Source organism: Lepidochelys kempii, chromosome 8 (genome assembly GCF_965140265.1).
Source record: "Lepidochelys kempii isolate rLepKem1 chromosome 8, rLepKem1.hap2, whole genome shotgun sequence".
NCBI lineage: Eukaryota > Metazoa > Chordata > Testudines > Cheloniidae > Lepidochelys > Lepidochelys kempii.
Genome location: NC_133263.1, coordinates 11760510 through 11786173, shown reverse-complemented (window position 1 = coordinate 11786173; position 25664 = coordinate 11760510). Strand labels below are relative to the sequence as shown.

At 40.5% G+C, this 25664-nt stretch overlaps 1 protein-coding gene across 4 annotated transcripts in view; it reads right to left on the bottom strand.

Moving 5' to 3' along the window:
- Nucleotides 1–8788: 8788 nt before the first annotated feature.
- The window catches only part of MACROH2A1 (macroH2A.1 histone), a 72274-nt gene continuing 55398 nt past the window's right edge, over nt 8789–25664 (bottom strand). For 2 of the 4 annotated variants that reach the window (XM_073355519.1, XM_073355520.1), the window contains exons 6-9: nt 25215–25305; nt 20635–20724; nt 16807–16981; nt 8789–9522 (exon numbers count right to left, since the gene is read on the bottom strand). In XM_073355519.1, coding sequence (XP_073211620.1) covers nt 9357–9522; nt 16807–16981; nt 20635–20724; nt 25215–25305 — 522 coding nt within the window. In that variant the 3' untranslated portion in view covers nt 8789–9356. The remainder of the gene's footprint in view (nt 9523–16806; nt 16982–20634; nt 20725–25214; nt 25306–25664) is intronic. The other 2 variants (XM_073355517.1, XM_073355518.1) reach the window with 1 other exon arrangement.

Here is a 25664-nt window from a genome sequence, read left to right as displayed (position 1 = left end):
CCCATTTTAATAATTTTATAAACCACCTGTTACCTTCCTGATTCTGCTCCTAGTTATCCCCATAGATTTTGGGTGGGTGAGCGTGTGTACGAACAACAGTAGAAGGGAGGAAAATCCAGGTCTGTAAGAGGATCCAGGCCTCTGGAGCTCTTGAGGGTGAATATAAGTTATAAATTAGTACTTTATAATGCAAGCTTACATTTTAAAAAAGAGAGTTATTCATATATTCCACTAGGCTTTATTAACCGAGAGCATCAAGCTAATTTAGGGGGAGGTTTCCTGCATGGGTGCTGTGATCCTGGCTCCCGCTTCTGTGAGAAGTAGTAACTTTTCTAGTTTGGAGAACTTTGGCACTTCCAGGAGTGGAAAAACATACTGTGGCAGAGCTCTGACCTTGTCCCCGTGGGTCCCGCGCTTCCAGGTGGTTTAGGCTAGCTTCGGAGGCTCACTGCAACCCTCTACGTAGCTGTTCTCTCTCTAGGGCCAGGGATAGTTTACTGAGCACTTTTCATCATAAGCCAGCAAGGAGGTTACTGAGAGAACTCTCACAGTCTCTGTTGCTCCTCTGGCCTTATGCCAAAACAGTTTAGCCTCCTGTCCTGACGGGGGCCTGTTTTCCCCTCCCAGAAGGTGTTTCTATAGTGATGGGTTGGGGGGAACCCAGGCCCGTCCTCTACTCCAGGTTCCGACCCAGGGCCCAGCTATTGGCAGCCAACCTTTCACTGCCAGAGTTGCTATATTTCCCTAGGCTACTTCCCCACAGCTCTCCTACTTCTCCCTTCTTCACTCTTACCTTGGGGCTCCCTTACCAATGACTTGAGGGTGTCTTCATTAACCAACCCTTCAGCCACACTTCCACTCCCCTAGCTCCCAGGCTAGAGTGAGCCCTTTTATAGTATCAGAGGGACCTTAATTAGAGTCAGGTGGTCACATTAGCTTAATGGCCTCACCTGACTCTTTGCAGGTTAATTGGAGTCAGGTGTTCTCATTAGCCTGGAGCAGCCCCTGCTCTGGTCAGTCAGGGAACAGAAAACTGTTAATCCAGTGGCCAGTATATTTGCCTTCTCCTATTCTGCTGTATTCAACTGGCCTGGGTCTATCACAATACTTAAAAATCTCTTCTAGCTCATCTACATTATTTGTTATCATAGATACACATCAGTTGAGACATAATCACATATTTGAGGTATCTTCCATATAAAATATGCCTTGCCCATGTTCCCCATGGTTTAAGGAGGAATATGATTTCAATGTGTTTAATTCTATCAGAACCTGATTCAACTCCAACTAAATCAGTGGAGATACCTCATAGACTTCAGTAGGATTTGCCTTAGATCCTTGGTCATCAGAATAGTATTGTTCACCTGAACTTTTCTTTACTACCATTGGTATCTAAAATGTGCTCTAGCTTCATAAAATAAAACACAAAATGTGAAGACTGATTATTTTATATGAAACTTACGAGCTGCCAGGTTCATTGTGAATTGCAAGTTGCTAAAGAAGTGAATCTATTAAGGAGTGGTACTTCTAGGCAACTGTTAAGAAAAGAAAAAGAGAGAGAAGAGATTTTTATGTCTATTGAATGCCTCCTGGACACAACCATAGTTGGAGAACTACCATGTCCTTCCAGTTGTTTGGACTGCTGGTAATTAGAGCCTGGTGAAGCTGTCAATGACCGTTGACAAATATATTACAACAAAGTTAGGTTAAGTGAAAGTTACTTAAAATAAATCCAATCTTTGTGCAATATTTGTGTTTCACTTCAGAAGAATGTGCGAGCAGGGATACGTACAATTTCTGACAATGTTCTGAGAAGCACCTCAAGGTGGAAATTTGCAAATAGTGCTACTGTAGAACGTAATGAGAAGCTGCAGGGCTTTCAATTATCCCATCTAGTCTGTCTCTTTGCAACTTGACTGACAGCTAATTATGCTGGTGCCATTTTTTTTGGAAGTGGAATTTAATCTCCCAGATGGAAAGCAAATCAATCTGCCCATCCACTGCAGCTGAGGCATACTTTGGCTCAACTTTAATTTATTCTCCTAAGCCTAAGAAGGCTAGTCATTTCAAGGGTACAAAAATATCAAATTTCCTCTCTTAGCCAGCCTGGTGCAAAAGTGTGGAAGATTTCTTAGGCTACACTGTGAAATGTCACTATTTGTTTTAGAAATCAGCAATATCATCTCCCCTTGATTCCTATTTGTAAAATCCAGTAGAGAGCAAAGGCATTGATGAGCCGGTTGCTAGTGATAATGGTTAAACATGAGTTGTGGAGGCATTAAATTGGATTCTATGGAGGAATGAACTAAATCTCTGAAGAGCAGAACACAAAAAGGACTTGGTGGCAATTTTCAAATCTTTTAGTCAGTGTGCACCAGTCTGGTTCCCATTGGGTTTCATACCGGGATATAAATGCAATCCTTCTACTTACCTGCACTCTTCAGGCCGATCAATTATGCTGTTTCCTCTGACTTGCTGTTACAGCTTGAGGTATTATTGCCATCTGTAAAGAAATTGTAGGGCAGAGTATCTGATTAGTTGCTGCAGACTATGGGCCTGATCCTCAGAAGTACTCAATACCCATATGAAATATGAACGTCATATTTCAGGCTAGCAGAGTTCTCTTTCTCCTACTGCTTCTAGAATCTGGGGCTCCATAACATCAGCTATTGTTAACAAATGCAAGAAAATGGAAACTCTTCTTTCTGAAATCTTTAGATATTTGGCTTACTAAGGAAGCCCCACAGCATTTCAGCAAATACCAGGGTCCTTTATTTTCTCTCACCTGTTTCTCTTCAGCAGAAATTCTTCTGAGTTCCTAAAATAATTCTCAGGCTCTCTAGACACATACAAAGAAATTATGTTCTTCTTTTGGTGCTTAGGACCAGAGAATCATATCTGAACATACTTTGCTCCAAAACAATGCATCAGATTCCAATCCGTCTCACTTCTGTGAATACAAAGTTATTCTACTGATTTCTATCTAGTATGTCTGTAGACATGCTTTCTCCTTGCATAATGACAGGTTTCAGAATAGCAGCCATGTTAGTCTGTATTCGCAAAAAGAAAAGGAGGACTTGTGGCACGTTAGAGACTAACCAATTTATTTGAGCATAAGCTTTCGTGAGCTACAGCTCACTTCATCGGATGTATTCAGTGAAGTGAGCTGTAGCTCACAAAAGCTTATGCTCAAATAAATTGGTTAGTCTCTAAGGTGCCACAAGTACTCCTTTTCTTTATGTTTTCTCCTGAATACCTAAGTATTTATAGATGGAGATCAATACTATTTATAGTTTTAATATAGCATGGTAACTGAGCCCCTAATGTGAGCTACTTGAGGGTTATTTTATTATAATTATGAAATTTCAACCAATATATTGAAGCATTCAGTGAAACGTTCCCCAGAGAGAGCTTTCCTTACCTCATGGTACTTAATTGGCATGTTGGTTATGGGTATGCTGTACCATATAAACACAATGTAATAAATAACTAAGGAGCCTCTGCAGTATGTTCTCAATTTGCAGAGATTACACAAATATTTGTCAATTATTCTCTCATGTATAATCACCAAGCCTAATTACTCTAGTTTGTGAGATGAATAGAGATCAATGCTTGGTGACAGCGAGTAGAGAGAAGGGAAACAGTTGAAATAGCTCAGTACATTGAAAATATCATCATCATGATGTATCATGAGTTTCAATTCATAATATCACTGTTAAAAAGATGCCAATGGCAGGCTCTGGGGCATTTCAGGTTTCTTTAAACACACACATACTGACCAATAGCTATCCAACACAGACCGGAAATAACCAGCTAAGCAAAAAATTAAAAGAAAACCAATCATGCCCCCCAGATATCAACCCTCTCCTTGCAAGCCCATTGGAAAGGTTCATCATGGTAGCATGGTGAACAAATTCCAGCTATGTCAAGCCAGAAAGGTTGGGGTGAAAGAGAGGGTTTCTGTCCAGATCACTGTGCCAGCAGATGTTTCTTTATCACACTGCGAGGAGGCTCTAGCTTTTGGACCAAATCTGATCACAACTGCAGCAGTACAGCACAAGGACAGAAGTGACCTTTCAGGCAGGAAGGCCGCAAATTATTTAGGGCTTCCTAGATATGGAGGGCAGTATTTCATAGGCAGAGAATGCAGGAGAATACTTGTTTGTCAAGGTCAGGCATATATAAGACACATTCCCAGTTCTGTTTCCAAAGACTCTTCCATTCCCAAAGTGTTTTTTTGCAAAAAAGAGTTATATAAATGTTATTATTCATTGCTTCCATCCCTCAGGTGAATACCGTAGGACTTCAGGAAACAAGGATTCCAGTGGCAGAAGATCTGTACAATACTTGTGAACTCTTCCTCTTGAAAAACTGCATTTTCACTTACTTCCTCTTGGGAGGTAAAATAACACTTCTGTCAACAGCTAATTGCTGCTGTGACCTAGCATGGCAACCGGACCATGAATGCAATAGAGTCGTTCTATCATATAAACAAATCATATGGGCTTACAGCATAGAATGAGTGAGCCTTTGGGAGGACAGTAGGCTATAATATGCACAGGGAATATCTAAAGTCACATAGTTTGATGCATGTTAAGGACAGTAGTAAAGTTAGCTCTCTCTCGCACAATGTAGAAAGTTCATGGACCTACACCAGAGTAAAAACAGAGTGAAGAATCAGACCCATTATAAAAGGGTTTCAGACAGAATTAATAGTAAGTGCCATAGTTAAGGTTGCAAAACAGTTTCCTTTTTAACCTCCTGTTTTGAAACATTCATGTGACAGGCACATTAAAAACAATCTTATGAAAACACTCACTTTTGGGTCTGACGCTTTCCATACTTGGTCCTGCCTGAATGTGGTTGTTTTGGGGTGAGGTGGGCAGGGGAGGGAGGGGCAAATGGAGCTTGCCCAGTTAAATTTGAAAAACAAACTGCAAAAGTTAAGGTTCTGGAAGCAAGGATAACCTGGCCACAATATACATAGTAGTAGCACTTCCTGTTCCTGTTTTTCTACTTTAAAGACGTACCCTGATACAGTAGTTTGGGTCTGAAAATGTATGTCATATTGCAGATTGTGTAGCATGGCTGCTGGATCCTTAACTTCTGAATTCCTTGCTGACAGAGGAGGCCGGATTTGGGAACCTTACAGAGCTGTTCTGCACGGTTTGGAGCTTTAGTGTTTTCTGGCGTGAGGCCACACCAGGTCAAGGAAGGAGCCTGCGCATCTAGGACTTTGTATGGTCATCTACAAATTCATAGATTTCAAGGCCAGAAAGGGCCACAGTGATCATTTAGTCTGAGCTCCTGTATAACACAGGCCATAGAACTTCCCCCAAATCATTCTGCGAGCAGTTCTTTAGAAAAACATCCCATCTTGATTTAAAAATAGTCACCGATGGAGAATCCACCACAACTTTTGTTCCAATGGTTAATTACTCACCATTAAAAATGTACACCTTATTTCCAGTCTGAATTTGTTTAGCTTCAACTTCCAGCCATTGGACTGTGTTATATCTTTCTCTGCTAGATTGAAGAGCCCATTGTGAAATATTTGTTCCCCAGGTAGATATCTATAGATTGTTATCCAGTCACTCAAGCGTCTCTTTGTTAAAATAAATAGATTGAGCTCTTTCAGTCTATCACTATAAGGCATGTTTTCTAATCCTTTAATAATGATCATAGCTCTTCTTTGAGCCCTCTTCAATTTATCAACATCCTTTTTGAATTGTGGGCACCAGAGCTGAACACAGTATTCCTGCAGTCAGTGCACCAAGCTAATATAGAGGTAAGATAACCTCTCTACTCCTACTTGAGATTCCATTGTTTTTGCATCCCAGGATAACATTCGCTCTTTTGGCCACAGGATTGTACTGGGAGTTCGTGTTTTCTGCTGATTATCCACCATGACTGCCTGAATCTGTTGAGTCATTGCTTCTCAGGCTAGAGCCCCGATCCTGTAAGTATGGCCTACATTCTTTGCTCCTAGATCTATTCGTTTACACATAGCCATATTACAATGCATACTTACTTGCTTGTGCCCAGTTTACCAAGTGTTCCAGATCGCTCTGAATCAGTGACCTGTCCTCTTCGCTATTTACCACCATAACGCCATCTGTAAACTTTATCAGCAATGATTTTATGTTTTCTTCCAGGTCACTGATAACAATATTAAATAGAGTACCCGTCCCTGTGGGACCCCACTGGAAACACATCCATGTAGTGATGATTTCCCATTTACAATGACGTTGAGACCTATCAGTTGTTAAGCCAATTTTAATCCATTTGCATCCACAGAGTGGGAGTGCACTGGATACTAACTGTGGAGGCTGGAAGGCAGCAACTCTGACGCATGCTGGGTTAAGAACTGTCCCTTTAAAATATTAAGTAATAAAATTACCAAATCAGTTTTAACTACTTAGAGTTTGTTGGGCCCATTTTAAATGGGTTGATCATTTTTATTGACATGACATGAGTTAGAATAAATTCATGGAAGAGGAAAGATTTAGGTTGGTACAAAGGAGCATATAGCTCACTACTGCCTGCTCTGAAATCAAAGTCAAAATTCCTAATGACTTCAATGAGTGCAACATCAGGGTCCATAATTAGGATTAATTGGAGGGAATTAAAGAAAAGGGGAAATTTAGGCTAAAGAAAGCTCCTGTGTGGGGAAATCTATCAACCTGTGGAATGGTCTGCCAAGGAAAGCAGTGGAAGACATGTTATCTGGGACTTTTTTTTAAAGCAAACAAAACAATGAAAAATGTTTTTCAAGGGACAAACCTTCTGTTCACATGGAGATGGGCCATTTGCCTACAAGGACTTTTTCCACTGTGATTCGTTAACATCCTGTGTAATTCACAAGGGGCCAGATTATGATGGCCATTCTCATGATGAGAAGTACCTGACTTCACAAACAGTTGCAGTGAAATCGACAGGACTGCTTGTGGAGTACTCAATGTAAGTGTATTAGACTCTAAGCCAAAGACAAACTAGCCTTTTTAATTTGAATTGTATTCCACTTTGTTCTACAAACAGAAAAACATGTACTTGCCTTGATGTTGTAGAAGTAATAGTATATATTGGTTCAACACTTTTTTTTGCTGGGGGGACAGGGGAGAGGTATTTTAAGCAGTTTTGAAACTATCTGAATTGTAATTGAAGTTGGATGTGCTGAATGAAAATATTTGTATTTTTCAGTGACCCTTTGGAAATGACATTTGCTCTAAAATCATTCAACAATTACAGTGTTAAACATTACACTAGATTATAAACTGCAAAGAAAAGACTGTAGATGCTGTAAATAGCACGGTGCACACAAGTTTTGATGTATACATCTCATCCGTGTTAAGGGAAGTCACATATATACCTAAAGTCCATGCAAACCACACTGACAAATTCAGCTTACTTCTCTGCAGCAAAACATCTAAATCAAATGTATTTTATGCTTTTACTTATTTTTCAATCCTTTTAGTGACATCTAGTGGAGTTTGTGCAAAATGCAGTTCTAGAATTCATAGTGATTAGAACTAATGTCACTGCAGTATAAGTAAAACATTTTATTTAAATCCTATACCATTCTAAGTGATTTTTTTCACTTCCAGTTTCAATCTTTTTCCTTTAAGAATGTGTGGCATGACACTCTTAAGGAAAGATAAGAGACAACTAAACTTTCAAATCTCTCTCTCTCTCTGGCTCAAATTATCTACTTTATTCCCTCCCTCCACACCCCCTCCCCCAAAAATCACAAAAAGCCCCACTGAGGCTGTTATTGCTTAATTATTTCTTATTTGAAAACTTATCTATTTTTCCTGCACTTTGTAACACTTCTATATAATCGGAATTACAAGCACACCGTGACAAGCAATCTCAACAGAGGTCACGTGACTATAAATCAGACATATCTGATAATTACTCAATCAAATTCTGACCAGGATTGGATTCTGAGTTTGCTGAAGTCAGTAACAGTCATTCTATCAATGGGCTTTTAGATTGGGCCAAAAGGAAGGAATCTGTTTCATCAGCAAATATAATTTGCTGAACAAGCATAAACATACATTTTCTGTCTAGAAGACAGACAAAATGAGCACAAGGTTTCAAAGGAAAAACTTTTGACCAAGGGATAGCAGTCCTATGAAATATAGTGTAGGTTTCCTATATCTTTTGAAACTTCCCTCCCACCCCCAAAGTACAAACCAGTGACTGCTGTAAAGTAAGACTGTATTTACACAGATCTGATTTGGGCTGTGAGAACAATATGGCAACCAAATGCAAACTGGGCTAATAATACAAGGATTCATTTGTATTTGGGAAACACAAACCCCTTTATATAAAACAGGCTACTATTAGCTCTCTGGAACTAATCTGGATCCTATATATCAATTTTTATCATCAAGTACCAATGATTAACAAATTACCCGCCTACCTTCAAAACACATGGGAACAGTGTGTGTGTGTGGGGGGGGGCTTCAAACATTATAACATCATGCTTTGATTGAAATATCAGTGATAACTAAATGTCCATGGACTTTCAAGCTAAGCACCTACCAGAAAATGAGACCACTTATTTCAATTTACAAAGGCCTCCTTTTCCAAAGTGCGGCACGCTCACCAGTGCAGTTAAGTCAATGGGAACTGCGGGTGTTCAGCACCTCTGGGCACCAGGTTTTAAGTATTCTGGTTTGGAATCTGGATGGAAGCCCAGTGCATTTTATCATCCATTCCATCCCCCCAAACCGCTGAGGTGTATCAAACAAAGGATTAAAAAATAATTCAAACACACCAACTGTAACAGTTCAAACATTTTACTAAATCAATTCACACAAATTCCAAATTGCAAATATAATTAAGGACAACAGAGGTTTTTTTGTTTTGTTTTTCCCCCAGATTCATCATTAAGACAAACAAACAAATTAGTTTTGTAGCATGTGTTCTTTTTTTTAAAAAATGAAAGGAACGCCACGCGATGTATTGATAAAGCACCACAACACAGTTACAAAATAGGGTCTGCCGGTTTCTTCCACAAGTAAAAGACTACAGACTGCTAACAACTTTCTGCATCAATCAATACTTCATTAAAATAAAATTATAAAATCTCCTAGATTACACTAAAAATCAGACGATGCCTGGAATACAGTGCATTAACAGCAGTAATGCCAACTATCATCAGTGCCAACAGAAAAACAGTTTAGAAAGTAAAAAACCACCCAAAGAAAACCAACAAAACAAAAAAAACTTTATTCCCCTATATGAGCGAAATTTAAAATAAGGGGAGCTCTGCCTCACAATGAGTTAAGGACTGGGGATGGGCAGGGGGAGAGAATAGGTAGGAGGGCTGGTATTGTAGCTTTCTAGGCTTAGTTGGCATCTAGCTTGGCCATTTCCTGCACATAAATCCCTATACTCTCACTGTCAAAGAGCACAAAGTACACTGTCTTGATTGAAGAGGACATTGTCGACACAAAGTAGCTGGAGATGGCTTTCAGGATCAGTTGGGCAGCAGTTTGCTTCGGGAAGCCATTTCTAGGGGAAAGAAAAAAGAAAAGAAAAGGAGACTTGCACAGAAAGCTTTCAATAGACTAGCCTTGCAACTTGCAAACAATATCTAGGAAGTCTCTTTTATGTAGTGTAGTAATTAAAACTCCAAAGTAACAGTGTGAGAGTTCCAAATGGAATTTAGGTTTTAACACTTTTTTAGCTATTTAGACATAGAGCTCAAATGCACCAGTAATTAAAAAACATTTGTGGAGGAAAATACTCCTAAAACAATAATCCTTTGAACTTTCATCCAAAGATCTTGAATCTCTCTACACCCTAATCCTTAATGAATTAAGTCTCACAAGGCCCCAGTGAAAAAGTTATTTATTATCTCCATTTAACAGATGGGTACACTAAGTCACACAGATGCCAAAGGACTTGAGCAAAGCTGTTTGTGTATAAAGATATTTGCAGGTCCAGGAACAGAACCCTGTAGTTGTGACTCCCGATCCCTTGTGAGAATTTCACAGAGCGATGTTTAAGTGGTATAAAGGATACTTAAGATACTTTTTGCCTGCCAACTAGGAGGCCTAATGAGGCCTCTCTGAAATTCAGAGTTAAAGCCATGTAAGTTATATAGTGGGAGAAGGGCATAAATGTGAGAGACTTGCTCACCTAAATTAAACATTACCTCTGTCACGGTTCCTCCCCCACTCTGAACTCTAGGGTACAGATGTGGGGACCTGCATGAAAAACCTCCTAAGCTTATCTTTACCAGCTTAGGTCAAAACTTCCCCAAGGTACAAAATATTACACCTTGGACTGGCCGCTACCACCACCAAACTAATACTGGTTACTGGGGAAGAGCTGTTTGGACGCGTCCTTCCCCCCAAAATACTTCCCAAAACCTTGCACCCCACTTCCTGGACAAGGTTTGGTAAAAAGCCTCACCAATTTGCCTAGGTAACTACAGACCCAGACCCTTGGATCTTAAGAATAATGAACAATCCTCCCAACACTTGCACCCCCCCTTTCCTGGGAAATGTTGGATAAAAAGCCTCACCAATTTGCATAGGTGACCACAGACCCAAACCCTTGGATCTGAGAACAATGAAAAAGCATTCAGTGTTTTACAAGAAGACTTTTAATAAAAAATAGAAGTAAATAGAAATAAAGAAATCCCCCCTGTAAAATCAGGATGGTAGATATCTTACAGGGTAATTAGATTCAAAAACATAGAGAACCCCTCTAGGCAAAACCTTAAGTTACAAAAAGATACACAGACAGAAGTAGTTATTCTATTCAGCACAATTCTTTTCTCAGCCATTTAAAGAAATCATAATCTAACACATACCTAGCTAGATTACTTACTAAAAGTTCTAAGACTCCATTCCTGGTCTATCCCCGGCCAAGACGACTACAGACAGACACAGACCCTTTGTTTCTCTCCCTCCTCCCAGCTTTTGAAAGTATCTTGTCTCCTCATTGGTCATTTTGGTCAGGTGCCAGCGAGGTTACCTTTAGCTTCTTAACCCTTTACAGGTGAGAGGAGCTTTCCCCTGGCCAGGAGGGATTTCAAAGGGGTTTACCCTTCCCTTTATATTTATGACAACCTCGTACCTCGTCTCCTAAATTTTATAATTACTGTAGTAGGAGGGCTGAAGATGCCCAGGTTTCAGAAAACAGCAGCAAAACCATTCTCTACTTGGGTCACCCTCTGATAGGCAAAAGGGGCTTGGCTGGCTGCAGCCAAGGTAATTTGAACCTTCTGCATCAAGTTTGTTGAATTTGGTCCACAGTCTCCTAATGTAAACACAGTTGTGCATAGTAATTATGCAGCAGCTGGATTAATCAGATGAGACAGGTGACAGAAGAAATGAAGAAGTCAAGAAAGGAGCTGAATGGGATGGAGGAAGTATTTTTAAAGATTTACACGACACAGGAAACTGTAAATATTATACTGACCCACCACAGGTGTTCAATACTTTTACACTAGAATTTTCCTACAGATTTCAAACAAATGTTTTGCCCCACTCCAGGTCACGTCCTCTTCCATATATCTGGATTCCAGCTCAACCCAATCTATTTTATGAAAGCCATTTGGCTCTGTAAAAATCTTGTAAAATCTTCTGTCTCAAAAAAAAAAAAAAAAAAATGCAACCACCTAGTTACATTGCAGCAGTCAGATAACAGATCTGAATGTTGGCTGTGCTGACAATATGTGACAAGTCTTTTGCACATCTTGTTATTGGGAAATATACACAAAAAGCCACTCACATTTTAAGCTCCACTGGAAACAGTTGACCCAACCCAGGAGAATGTCTCTTTGACCTTCTAGGCTCTACAGATTTGGAAGGCTACATAGGCTGGCTACACAACAGGTCAACGCACGTTGCAGAAACACTGATCTGTTGCAAAGAGCCAACTCCCCACCATACCTTCGAGCTGGGGTACAGCTTTGGAGGAATGAGAGCTTGCAAAAAGAACTCTCCACCTCCTATCTCAGCATCTTTTTACCCTTCTCCACTGGAACCAGAGAGACTGCAGGAGTTTCCTATAGCTGTAAAGCCAAAGAAACCCTATTCATGGCCACAAAAGGGGGAGGCAGAACAGATTATGGCAGGCCATGGGCCTCGGTGATTATGGGGGTAATCTGTCCTATCCCAATCACTGGAGAGGTGTGGGTGGGCCCACAACACTGCTGGAGGGAGCATGGGCCTTTGATCACAAAAGTTAGGGTTTCCCTCATTCTGACAGTTTGGTTTCCGAGAAACATCTGGGCCTCCTCTCATTCCTGTCAGCCCCACAGCTGCCACTGTGAAGTTATTGACACTTCTGGGAAAAGCGTCTACAGGTGCATTACTACCTTTCCTGACAGGCAGATTAAAGATTGAGGCACTTTGGTCGTTATAAGGCCCTCATTTACTGTGGTTGCTAAGAGAGGACAGATGGATTGTGGGGAGGCAGCATATGTAGTGGAGAGGCCACTGGACTGAGAATCAGGGGTGGTTCTGCCACTGACCCGCAGGGTGCCCACTGGGCAAGTCACCTCACCTCTCTGTACCCACTTATCTTCACCGCCTTTAACCATCGCGGTCTATTTAGACAAGGGTTTGTCTCTTGCTCTGCGTCTGCATAGTGCTTAGCACATCAGAGCTTTGGGACATGGATACTGGCCTCTAAGCGGTACTGGAATAAAAATAAGAATGCACAATGTGGAACGTGAGTGACTAGTAGCCACAGAGGCTGCTTTCTGTTGTACAAGAGATGCATTATAGGGAACAACAGTACTCGGTACATGGAAAAAGACAGTGGGCAATTTTGAAAATTTTAGCCGTTGACTTTCAATGATTTAGGTTTTTAAAATTGCTTTTGCCTTTTGGAAAATATTAGGAAAGGGTCAAAAACCTGTACCATTAAAAATTTTGCCATTAGCTTTAATGAGAATAGGATCAGGCCCTAAGGAAACAAGGTTGTTTTTTCTCCCCAAGAAAGTTTTACGTAGTAAAGGAAAGTTTTTATTTTTTTTAAAGCCACTCTTGCATTTAAGCAAAGAGAATGCTTACATCATAGTTAGGCTTGGCAGAATTAGATTTTGATTTTTTTTTATAATTTCAATTGATGATATCCATGTTTATTTTTAGGCATTTTTTTCCAATTATTATGGATTCAAATGTTCACAGTTGCAGGAAATGATGGGGGACGATGGTCAGACAATAATTATTTAATGATGGTAGATGTTGAAATTCAAACAGTTTAAGTTTTATAACTTAAAACACAAATTGTCAACATCATGTGTCAAAATAAACAAAGTAACTAGCCTTCAATCAAACTCTAATAAGTTCTCAAGCAGCATTTTTCTTATTCCGCCTATCTATAAATTTCAATTACCATCAATGGAAATGTTTTTTGTCAGCTTGTGTGTCTAGGGTGAAATCGAAGGTTACCGATATTTACCGATAAACTAATCCTTCCTAGCCTTATCGTAGTATTGGAGTTATTGAGATACTCACCTACTAGTAATACAGGGGAATACTACTTCTTACTTACAAACTGCACAACAGTGTTGGGAATTAGTTAGTGTTTGTCCAGCACTTTGAAGATATAGGGCCAAATTCACTCCTGGCATTAACAGGTGCTACCTCTCTTAGCATTGGATTATACCTGCATTGAATCTGGCCAATAATACTGTTTTATTCTTCCTCTTATTATATGCTGGAAGAAGCAGCAGCAAAGCCAGAAGGCAGTTGCCTGTGCCACGTACTACATATTACACAGAACACCTTATCATAAAACATATTCTAACCGACACTGTGTGGTTGTGCTGTACATAATGGGATATTGGACAAGCTGCCTGTAGTAAGCCTGGGATATTTCAGACCTGACGACATGAAATTGCCCATGCTGTTCCCCTCTTATCAGAACAGGTTTCCTCAAGCTAGTTTAGCTGTCCTAGTGAAGCGCATCCCTATATAGGAACAACCCAATGGTGGTGCACAAGCTGTCATGGGAGCTCTTATACAACTTACCCTCCTGGATGCTGGCTTCACAAAAAAAAAAAAAAAAAAGGCATCCGGCCAGTATGCCCCTGTACTCCATCACTCCCCAGCTCCCTCTCTGGTCCCTTGTGGATGTTTCAGACCGATATAAATTAGAGAGGACTTCAGTCTGTTTCTATTACAGGGGTACAGTAGGGGGACTTATGCAGACTAGCGCCAGGAGCAAAGGAGTGTGATAGAGTGTACAATTTTTGGCATGCCCCCGGGATCCTGCTGCACCCCACCCCAATGGTGTCCCAATCAGATGCCAAAAGAGAACACAGGCAGAGCTCTGGGGGCTTAATTCCCAGGATTAAGAGGGCTCCAGGATTAGATTGTAAACTTTATTTAGATTCAAACTCTTGGGGGCAGGTGCTGTTGTTTTGTTTGGTGTTTGTGCGGTACGTAGCATGAGTCCGGGTCCGTGACTGGAGCTTGTAAGTGCTGTGGTAATACAAACAACCAACCACCACCAGGGAGGCATTCATGTCTGCACACTGACTAGATGCAAGGGAGTTTATTTAGGGTCAACATGTTAGAAAGAGCAAAGAGAGACCTGGGGAGTGAGGTGCTGACCAGAGACCACCTTAGGGGCTTTCAGGGAAAACAGGAATTACTTGTATAGCTTTGCACTATTTGTATTTTGAGATTAATTCTTGTAAACCTGCAGTTTGCGATTTTTGCCAAACTGGTGTCAAGACTGATTTAAAGTCAGAGTCCCTGGAATAAAACCCCATTCAGAGGGGGTGACTTTGTATTCACACTGAACCTCTAGTGAACTTCTCTCCCTCATGGTTCTCCCCAGGGCCATGCTACAGTGAGCTTTAAGCCCCTTTGCACAGCACCCCCTGACTTGTGCTCTCTGGAGGCTGGCTGTAGCTGAGCATCTGACTGCTACAAGCAAGCCATTTTATTTCCCCCCTGAAGTACAAAATGATTTATTGTAACTGCCCACACATAATCCCATTCCTCAGCCATAAAAGAGAATGAAGCTGTTTACGTGGGTTTATTGGGTGATGTCTGTTTGGCAGATGTCTGTACTAGAACAGCTGCGTGCATGTGCGGCCTTTGGCGTCTGTTGTCCTTAAAAGCTTTATTTATTTAAAAAAAAGCAAAAACCTTTTACTTTACAAAACAACAGTAGAGACAGAACGAATATATTCTCCTTCATAGAAATTAATTACATTCCCCTTCCCCACTTTAATTAAAGAAAACAGCTAAGTATTTCTCTCTCTCGTGTTCTAAAGGTTGCAACCCCCAACGTTCTCATTGGCTTCAGTGAGAATTACATGCATATACCAAGAGAATATACCCCAAAATCTTGTCCGTCAGTCAGACAGGCTCACAACTGAATATGAATGAAATGATTATTTGGGATTTCATTCTATTCAACAGCAATACACTCCTTGTAACAACGGCTTCTGTAAGTCATCCAGTTGAGAAAAAAAAATATACTTAAGAACCTAAGAATGGCCCTACTGGGTCAGACCAAGGGTCCATCTAGCCCGGTGTCCCGTCTTCTGACAGTGGCCAATGCCAGGTGCCCCAGAGAGAATGAACAGAAGAGGTAATCATCAAGTGATCCATCCCGTCACTCATTTCCAGCTTCTGGCAAACAGAGGCTAGGGACACCATTCCTGCCCATCCTGGCTAATAGCCATTGATGGACCTATCCTCCATTAATTTATCTAGTTCTTTTTTTTTTAACCCTGTTATGGTCTTGGCCTTCACAACATCCTCTGGCAAGGAGTTCCACAGGTTAACTGTGCACTGTGTGAAGAAATACTTCCTTTTGTTTGTTTTAAATCTATTGCATATTTGGTGACCCAAATGTTCTGTTTTGTAAGGAATGCCATGTCAAGGAGTACACTTTGCATAAACCTTGTTCTCCACAAAGTCTCCTTGAAGCTGCATAATCTTACATCCTCTTAAAGTGACATATGCCAACAGTCTTTCTGTATGACCTATTAACTTGTATTTTTAAACCTGGTATGATGTGTGTCCCTTCTGTTTCAATAAAAATGACAAGGATAATTTACATTTTATAGTGCAAATTATCTCAAAGGATCCAACATTGCTTTATACTGTATGAAGGATATACAGGAATCAATTCCCTACTGAAATAGAGCCCCTTCAATGGGGGCGGCGGGGGGATAAGGGGGAGTGTCCCAGAGCCTGGGCTCCAGCCCAAGCCCAAAAATCTACAATGAAATTTTATAGCCCCACATCCTGAGCCCAGGAGCCTGAATCAGCTGGCCTGGGCAGGCCTCGGGTGTTTCACTGCCATGTAGACATACCCTAGGTGTTTGAACCCCGATACTTAGACTAACGCTAAGCCATGTCTCGTTGCTATCATACGACATATGGTGGGGGCAGGTGGGGCTAACTACACACTAAATCTTGGTAAAATAGATTCCTTTTCTTCATGTTTATTTTTCAAGTTTTTGCTAGATTATTAAAATGTGTTAATTTTAAATATTTTAATGCACTCATAAAAATACATTTTATTCACTTTAACGTATTTGTGTACTTTATGATTCTGCAGGGATTATTGTTAAACCTGCTCAAGCCTGAACTATGATTCACAAGAGTATTTCAATTGTGATTTACTGGTTGAATGAGTCTACAAGCCAGGGGCAATTTCATTAAAGAGATCTGAATTGAGTGGGTGAACAAGAATAAATCAATATTGCAGCAATGGGAGTTATGCCCAAGGACTGGAGGATGTGGGGTTGCATTAGAAAATCTGATCCACACCAAGTTAGGTAATAGGTTTGCATGACAACCTTACCTGCCACTGCCAATTGAAGGAAATGCAATTGACTTCAGTTTCTTTTCATCTGCCAGAGCCAAGCAGTTCTTAACTGTCTTTTCCAGCAGCTCCTCACATTTGTCTGAACCCCAACCTGGGCTATTGCAGTGGATCACAAATTTAGCAGGCAGTCCATGGCCTGCACTGACAACAGCTAGTAAGAAACAGAAAGTGAAATTTAATTGCTTTCATCTTGTCAGGATTAAAAAGTACACATGTGAAAGTGTAATTAAAACAGTAAACAGCTTACAGGCACTGCTGTAATCCCCGTGGATCCTTTATCATACAAATCAAATAGCCTGAAGAGATAACATGATTACATAGACTGTTTTACATTTGCTACTACGTTTTGTTGCAGTAATTTGTAAGTTACAACTATAATAGACCTCAATGACTAGAGAGCAAAATCTATCACTGGCGATTTAGAGGACACATAAAGTTGAAGTGGGCACTTTATTGCAACTTTCTTCTTATTTTATCAGATAATATGTTACAAAGTTGGGTTGTCTGTTGGAGTATAAAACTGTTACAGGGCCGCTGTTTTATTGTAATGGTACTGTCAAGTTACCGTACGTGCCAGAATGTTGTTCCAGTCTCAGATTAACTACCTCTGTGATCTTTAGAGGTTGGTGTTAATATACAATTTGTTGAGCCAGCTTTTGATTAGACTGCAGCCCAAATGTCATCAAATGCAAAGATTATGATGTATCTATATATCGACAGGAAAAGCTACAGTAATTATGCAACTGTTTTCTTTTATTCACTGCCAATGCGGCAGTCTGTTTCTGATTTAGTATGAGTCTATTTTGTCTAATTTCAACAGACAGTTTTGGATTGATGTTACCTTAAAACTTCTCTGTCGCATGCATAACCTCACCCTTGATGACTGATACGATGCAGTTTTCTAGTTTACCACTTTCATTATTTAATGAGACAACTGTCCAGTATGGATTTATGAATTTACAGCATTTGATTTATACATCAGAAGACATCTTGTGTGCGCGCCAGGGAACGGAAGAGGGCATTTTATATGCTAATTATATCTTGGCACCCCAGCCCTGGCACAGATGTGCAAGGGACACAAGGACACCCCACAAATGGACTAGTGACAATCAGTCTCCAGGCTCGGGGAGTGGAGAGACAGTTCCTGTGACTTGGGAGCACAAATCTCCCAAGAGGACAGGGCAGGAAGCAAGGCTACAGCCTCACCACCTCTCACCTTCCTCTGGTTGGGTGCAGAGAAGGGAGCCAACTACGTGCATACCAGGGAGCTTAGGGCCAGATTGCGTCTCTATTCTGCGACGCAGTTCAGTGGTGGAAAATACAGGAATTTTATTTTACTTACTTTGGTTTATTTAAAAAATGCCTATTCATAGGCTCAAGTACAAAGTTAGTCACACAATACAAACTTGAATAGCAGTTCACAGTCAGACAGACATCTAACTGCATCTGGGGCTGAAGCTATCTGTGCCCACAAAATTGTGGGTATGAAATGGGAGCTTGCTTCTAACAATCAGACCTGCAAATGTTCTTATTGGCAAGAATTCTCTATTCCACGCTGGTATGTTTTTGGAGCACTTTGTTATTACAATATGGTGGCAATAACTCCTGGAGCCTTGTTATCACATATGGATATTATCCTGTAGGTGCTGCAAAAAAGAGAAAATAGACCTTGGCATGTGGAATTCTGACTGCAGCGGGATAAATTCTAAGAGGCAATGGAAGCACAAGCATTTGTGCACTTTGGGGCCTGCAGATCCTCAACATACTGAATAACTTCAGTGCGAGGCAATTTTGGCATAATTAGCTCTAAAACGTTGGCAGATTCAGAATACATCATAAATCCAAGAAAAATCTAATAAAGCCAGCTGACACATCCCTAGTCAGTGGAATTTTATGTATCATGTGACTCTGATGTGACCACTTCAGTGCCTCTCTTCACTTGTAATACCTTCATACTGCAAGAGGAAAATACTGTGCTGACATGCCTGACTAGTTTTACTGTCTCTGAAATGGAGAGAGCTTTCTGATGGAACTATGGGGACTCTGGAGGACAACTGTTAATTATCCAAAGCAATTTTCACTTATTTCAAATTAAAGTGCTTTGAAAGAGGAAGTATTTTACAGTTTTCTATAAAACATACAAAGTCTGTGTGCAGAATTCTGCTATGGTTACAGCTATACTCCAGGAAGATAATCATGGTTTAGTCTCCACTATGGAACAGGAATCCCCAGAGATAGGGGAAATGTGCAGGGGATGCTGGTGGCATGACTGGAACCCACTTTTCTCCGGTGGTCACAAGCTGGAGGTGGCAGTTTTTGCTGGCCTCACAGAGCCCAGGATTGGGGAAGTGGATTTGTGGCTGAGAGCCACTTTTCCCTGCAGTCTCAGATACTATGCTGAGCACAGTGTGCCTGGGTTTGTGGGTCTGGTTTATACAGTAATAAGAAATACTGTAGAGTACTGTAGTCAATCAAGAATATGGGAACAGCTCACTCTATAATTTTCATGGAACAAGAACCATTAGTAACAAAGTAAGCATTATGTTTTAATGTACGTCTCCATTTTCAAGTTTGGACAAATGAGGACAGTGCACTGAGTGTGACATGATAAAAACTGAGCAACTTGAAAGAAAAAAAGTGAAGATAAACAGCAGACATAAACAGTCATCAATTTTCCTGTCATATCCCCAAGTCATAAATTCTGTCCTAGTTGTAGTCAGTATTCATTTAGTAAACTGCATGCACTGTATTTATTTTTACAGTGTAAACACAGATGGCAGAATCAGAATTCTTTATTCACAACATATATCAACAATTTTACAGATGGCCTAATAGTATGTTTTGCAATTCATCAAACTTTATTGCCCATATGTGAGATTTACTCATATTGCTAAGTTCTTGATAACTGGGCATCAAAAATTCATAAACTGTTTGAAAGAATCACATTTATACAGATGACTTAGGTCCCGATTCAACAACGCCCGTAAGCAGATGCTTAACTTTAAGCATGTGCTCAAGTTTCATTAAGGTCAATGGGATGTAAGTATGTGCTTTGCTGAATAAGGATGGAATTGAAAATGTGTTTAAAGTTAAGCATGTGCTTCTCACATGCTTAAGTGCTTTGCTGTATTGAGGCACTAAAGAGCCTTTTAAGTACATAGATACACATGTATACAGGCATACGCTATCAATCACACGCATCAATATATGTTTGTAAATAATTAATTTTGAGTTTTTGATATCACGACCACACCACTTGACCATCGCTTTAGGGTGGATTCTGTGTTGGATTTTTTTTACCTCTGAACACTAAAATACTTAAACTATGTTGATGTGGGGGGCGGGGGGGGGTGAGAAAACCTGGATTTGTGTTGGAAATGGCCCATCTTGATTATCATACACATTGTAAGGAGAGTGGTCACTTTAGATAAGCTATTACCAGCAGGAGAGTGGGGTGGGAGGAGGTATTTTTTCATGCTTTATGTGTATATAATAAGATCTTCTACACTTTCCACAGTATGCATCCGATGAAGTGAGCTGTAGCTCATGAAAGCTTATGCTCAAATAAATTGGTTAGTCTCTAAGGTGCCACAAGTACTCCTTTTCTTTTTGCGAATACAGACTAACACGGCTGTTACTCTGAAACATGCAAGAAGAGAGACACCCATGCAAATGTTGTGTTCAAATGCGTCTGTTTGTGACCGACTTATACACAATATAGAATAAAACCAAACTGAAAGTCAACTAGAAATCACAATGCATGCAGACATTCTATTCATCCATTTTCAGAGATTTAAGCCTCACCTCCTGCTACGTCCAATGGCCCATTCTTTTTGCGAAGCTCAATGACGGCCTCCACAAATTCTTTGCCACCTTTCTTCTCCAAAGTGCTCCCTGAACAAAGACATATTTTAGTTTATCCATCTGTTCCTGAGTTACTAAAGCAGACATGTGATTCATTGTTTTAGGTGGTCACATAGCCTAGATTTTTCTGCCCAAACATCTTTTTTGGGGACTGCAAAGTAAGATCTAAACCTTTTGGGACTTTGGAGTTAACTAGTCATTTAAGAATAAATCCCACCAGGACCTCACATTTGTATCCTTTCTCTAACACTCATATTCTGATTTCAATCTCAACATGTGTGGTGACATTCCTAGTTGCCTCCATACCACATAGTTCCTGGTACCGTGCTGTGCTTCATGGGCTACTTCAATGGTGACTGATGGTTCATAATTCTTCCCCTAGGATTCAGTTCCCCTTTCTCTTATAAATTGTTTTAAAGAGCAATTTGCCACAATAAGAACTTGAAACTCACCTGATCTTGATCCCTGACCCCAACAGGTGGCACCAGGAATGAAACAGTCTCGTGAGTGCAGCGGGCTGCTTTAGTTGGCAACTGCCCAGCTTGTTGAGCCACCTTTAACCAAGAGGAAGAGCCTCAGAAATAAGGAGAATCTCTAAGGAACATACTCCTCCAACGAACTTCTCTAACTACTGCTAAGGAGCTGGACACTGTCGCTCTGGGAGGACGAGAGCTGTGCAGTGTTTCAGGGCAACAAAAGGTGCAGTCTACAAAGGCAGTCCAACATGAAATGGTTTAGATCTTATTTTGCAGCTCTAGTTTCATATATTAATATAAAAATAGCCAAAGAAAACATTTCCCTAACTACTCAAGCATCCCAAATCATTTAGCACTGTGCACATTTATTATAAGATAGGCAAAGTAAGAAGTGGTATCAAAGTTTCTGATTTGTGACATTACTTTGAAAACTGATTTAAAAAAAATAAATCAGAATTAGAAACTGTAATAGATTTACACATTTATTTGGTGAAGCCCATTCATTTTACTGATTAGGAGGGGAAAACTGCATTTTCTGATGGAAATGCACATATTGTATGCTCAGTGAAGCAGAGACCCTCCTACGAGCTACATTTTGCTAACAGGGCTACAATTCTAAGAGCTAACAGCACTGCAGCAGACTGCTTTTCTTTGACATCATTAGATGTCTTCCAAAATTAATATTAAAAGTTTGTTAAATAACTGTTGTCTACTGACTTTTTGACTTTGACTCTGCTTTTGTTAAATACAGCTTATTCTATTGCATTTGGATGCTAATAATTTTAGAGAATATGCATCCTATGCTCTTTCGCCATAACTGACTGACACTGGGCATTTCGTCCAAGTATGGACTGCAAGCTCAGACCCTGTAGTTCAGGGTTTAAACTGTTCACAGTAAACATCTCAACTTTACATCTAAATATCTTGGTCTAGGGTCATTTTCACAAATGAGTGCAACTTTCCTGATTACCTCTATGATATCTCAGAAGTTACCTGCACATCCATTACATATGTTCCAAATGGCACATTTTTATAGCTATAGTTGTAGAATCAGGACGACTCCTGAATCAGAGCCAACTGGGGATAAAGGGGAGTTGCACCACCTGAGTAGAGGTGCTTGAGAGCAATATGCCTTTGAAAAACATATCTTGATCGGGCTGGAAGGATGGAGGGGGTGCCATTTGCTATTTAACAGGCCTAGCTAGCACTGCCTCCTGTGCAGCCACTCCAGAGTGTAAAGGGATGGGGGAAAATGGGCTTTCACTCCACCCAGAAATACCCCATTTGGGGCTGTTGGTGAATTTGGCCAGAACTGGGGAACACACTGTGCATGGACCATGTACCCTCTAGCACAACCACAGAGAATCTAAAGACAGAAAAGGGATATTAGGTCACTGAGTGACAGCACTCTGCCATTATAGCATTGTTGTACATGTAATGGTATTTTGTCTGGATCAAGTTTTAATTGTGTCAAGAGATGGGGCTTCCACCCCTTCTGATGTGGATTCATTTACTGTGAAAACAAAATCTATAAAAACAATTTCTTTAAAATTATTATTTCACTTTTCATGTAACAATCCAAATACTTATCTCCTTGCAGATGTGGTGAAAACAAAAAGTATTTCATACAGATCAAGACTAATTTCTGCATTTATTCCTAAATTAAATTTAGCCTTTTTAATTGATAGTGAAGTTTTAATTTTGCATTATACTTCACTACCTTCTTATGCAATTATGAGCTGTGTCTAGAAAAGGGCATATTGTATTCAACCATTTTCCACTAAATTAGTAAGGTTCTTGGTGAAAGTCTTGCTTCACAGCTTCAAGGTTAGTGGCTTATTTACTCACAGGCATAAATATGTGTTACTTCCATGAGAGTAAGGTCATTATCTCATGCTTTCCAAGCAGGCATGGGTATCAGTGTTGAAAAACAACCTAAGCAGAAATTTAGGCTTGTAAAATTTTCAGGATAAACCCACAGTACATTTAAATTGTTAGACGGATGGTAAAAGTTAATAATTGGAAGCTAAGCATTTGTGCATTTTTATTCTTTCTTCCAGCAGTCAGATGTAATTAGAACATAGATGAAAGCATGATCAGTGCAGTTTTCATAGAAGTTTCTTTGTCCACTAGTTTCAAAAGCATCTCTTCAAAAGGTAAGAGACGAGTACATTAGCTAGCTGAACCTTATAGTCTTTAGAAAAATATTATTCAAATACAAAATATTCTTGTATTTTACTTTTAAGGCTTCTGTGTAATTTCCTTTAGCCAGCGAGTCTACAGCTGCACCAGATCAGGCTATTGCCTCTGCTACTCCAATAAGCTATGCAGAATTGGGTTTGCCTGGACATTGCTTGGAAGAGAGGTCTTTTAGGAAAACCCAAGGTGTTGCAGGAAGTGCTCATCATGTGGAGACACTCTTCCCTTCAAGCCAATAATGAAACAAAATCCCCGGCATTAAGGGGCATTGTGTGGACAGTGGTGATGTGGTTAAGTTCAGTGGTAAAATGAGGCTGTGATCCCTGTTGTTAGATCCTATTATAAGGTGTGACAGGGTTGGGCCAGATGGCTACAGGAGAGTAATAGAAGGCAGATATATTAGCCCCAGCTTAAGTAGGTCCCTTTTCTCTGGGTAAGGTAATAGGGAAGGTTCCAGAACAATCAGGAACCTTCTGGAGACAATTAAGACAGACAGGCTGATTAGAACACTACAGCCAATCAAGAAGCTGCTAGAATCAATTAAGGAAGGCTAATCAGGGCACCTGGGTTTAAAAAGGAGCTCACTTCAGTTTGTGGTGTATGTATGAGGAGCTGGGAGCAAGAGGCACTAGGAGCTGAGAGTGAGAACATGGACTGTTGGAGGACAGAGGAGTACAAGCATTATCAGACACCAGGAGGAAGGGCCTATGGTGAGAATAAAGAAGGTGTTGGGAAGAGGCCATGGGGAAGTAGCCCAGGGACCTGTAGCTGTCGCACAGCTGTTCCAGGAGGCACATTAGACAGCTGCATTCCACAGGCCCTGGGCTGGAACCCGGAGTGGAGGGCGGGCCTGGGTTCCCCCCAAACCTCCCAACTCCTGGTCAGACACAGGAGGACTCGACCTGGACTGTGGGTTCAGAAAAACGGCCAAGCTAAGGGCCGTCGTGAAGCTCCAAGGCGAGCAAATCCACCAATAAGCGCAAGACCCACCAAGGTAGAGGAGAAACTTTGTCACAAAGGGTAGGTTGCTACTCTTAGCAGCAACCTTAATGTTCAGAGTTCCAGTTTGGATTATTCCATTCTGCCTTAAGTTTTCCAGGCAGTTTCAGTAAGATTTAATACTCTTTTGCTCCCTCCTCTGTCTACATTTCTATTCTAAAATTTGAGAAATGCTTTAAATTGAGATACAAGGTGCTTATCAGGGAATTATGTGATTAAAAATATTGAGTTACACATGTGAATCTTAAGAATAAAAAATTAAACTGAACTCCTTGAGTCATTCTGCCTCCCATGCATTCTCTCTTTGGTGTAGCATGTCTATGCAAGTGTACATGAGAATACAAAGACAGCTCACGAAAGCCACAAATACAATGGGGCTGTATGTAAAATGTGACCAAATGACTGAATGTATGAGCTTAGAAATTCCAGATAGGCTACCCCCAAGATGTCAGATGTGAACACCTCACACTTGGTGAGCAGTGGGGAAACTGGATCTAAGTCAGAAATCTGAGGGGTCTGGCCCAACTTTATTCAAGTCCAGGTATTTACATAGCCAAAACAAACAATCCTGGTGTACCGTTTAATTGGGCACACATGAGCACTGCACCGCTGTTTCTTGCACTTTGGTTTTGGTTGTGCATTCTATAACTTTGCTTTTAGAAGTCTGATTTGACTATGCAAATCAGAGCTGTCCAATGACTTTGCACTTACTCGCTTGTTTTTAAGATCAGTCAGGACTGCTGGAAGAGAGAAAGTAATGCAGATCTGCATAGCTTGGACAAGCTTGTTGCTGCTGATTGACCATGCACACACATACAAACTCTGCAGCACTGAACTTTCCATTACCTACTTCACCACCGGTGTAGAAGTCAGAGTTTGTCGGGTGAACGACAGCATCACTGTCGATCGTGGCAATGTCAGCCTGTACAACTTGCAACTACAACAGGTAAACAAATGTATATCAACCACGTTGGACAGAGACCGAGGACAGGCTCTACATTTACACATGTACCAACGTCCATGTTTTCCTACCTTTACATCTCCAAACCTTGTGCCAAGAGAGTATTCTGAGTGGTGTGTGCAAGTATGTGTAAAGAAGGGTGTGTGGAGAAGAGGAGGAGGAATGTTGAGTATGACATGGTTAAATGAACGTTTGGATGACAAGTCAGAGCAATCACATAAGATCATTTCGAAAGTTTTAAAACCAGCTAAAAACCCCATTTCACTTTGCAGAAACCTCTAATACCAGCACCCCACAGAGCATGACACTAAAATATGGTATCTGTTTAAAAAGAA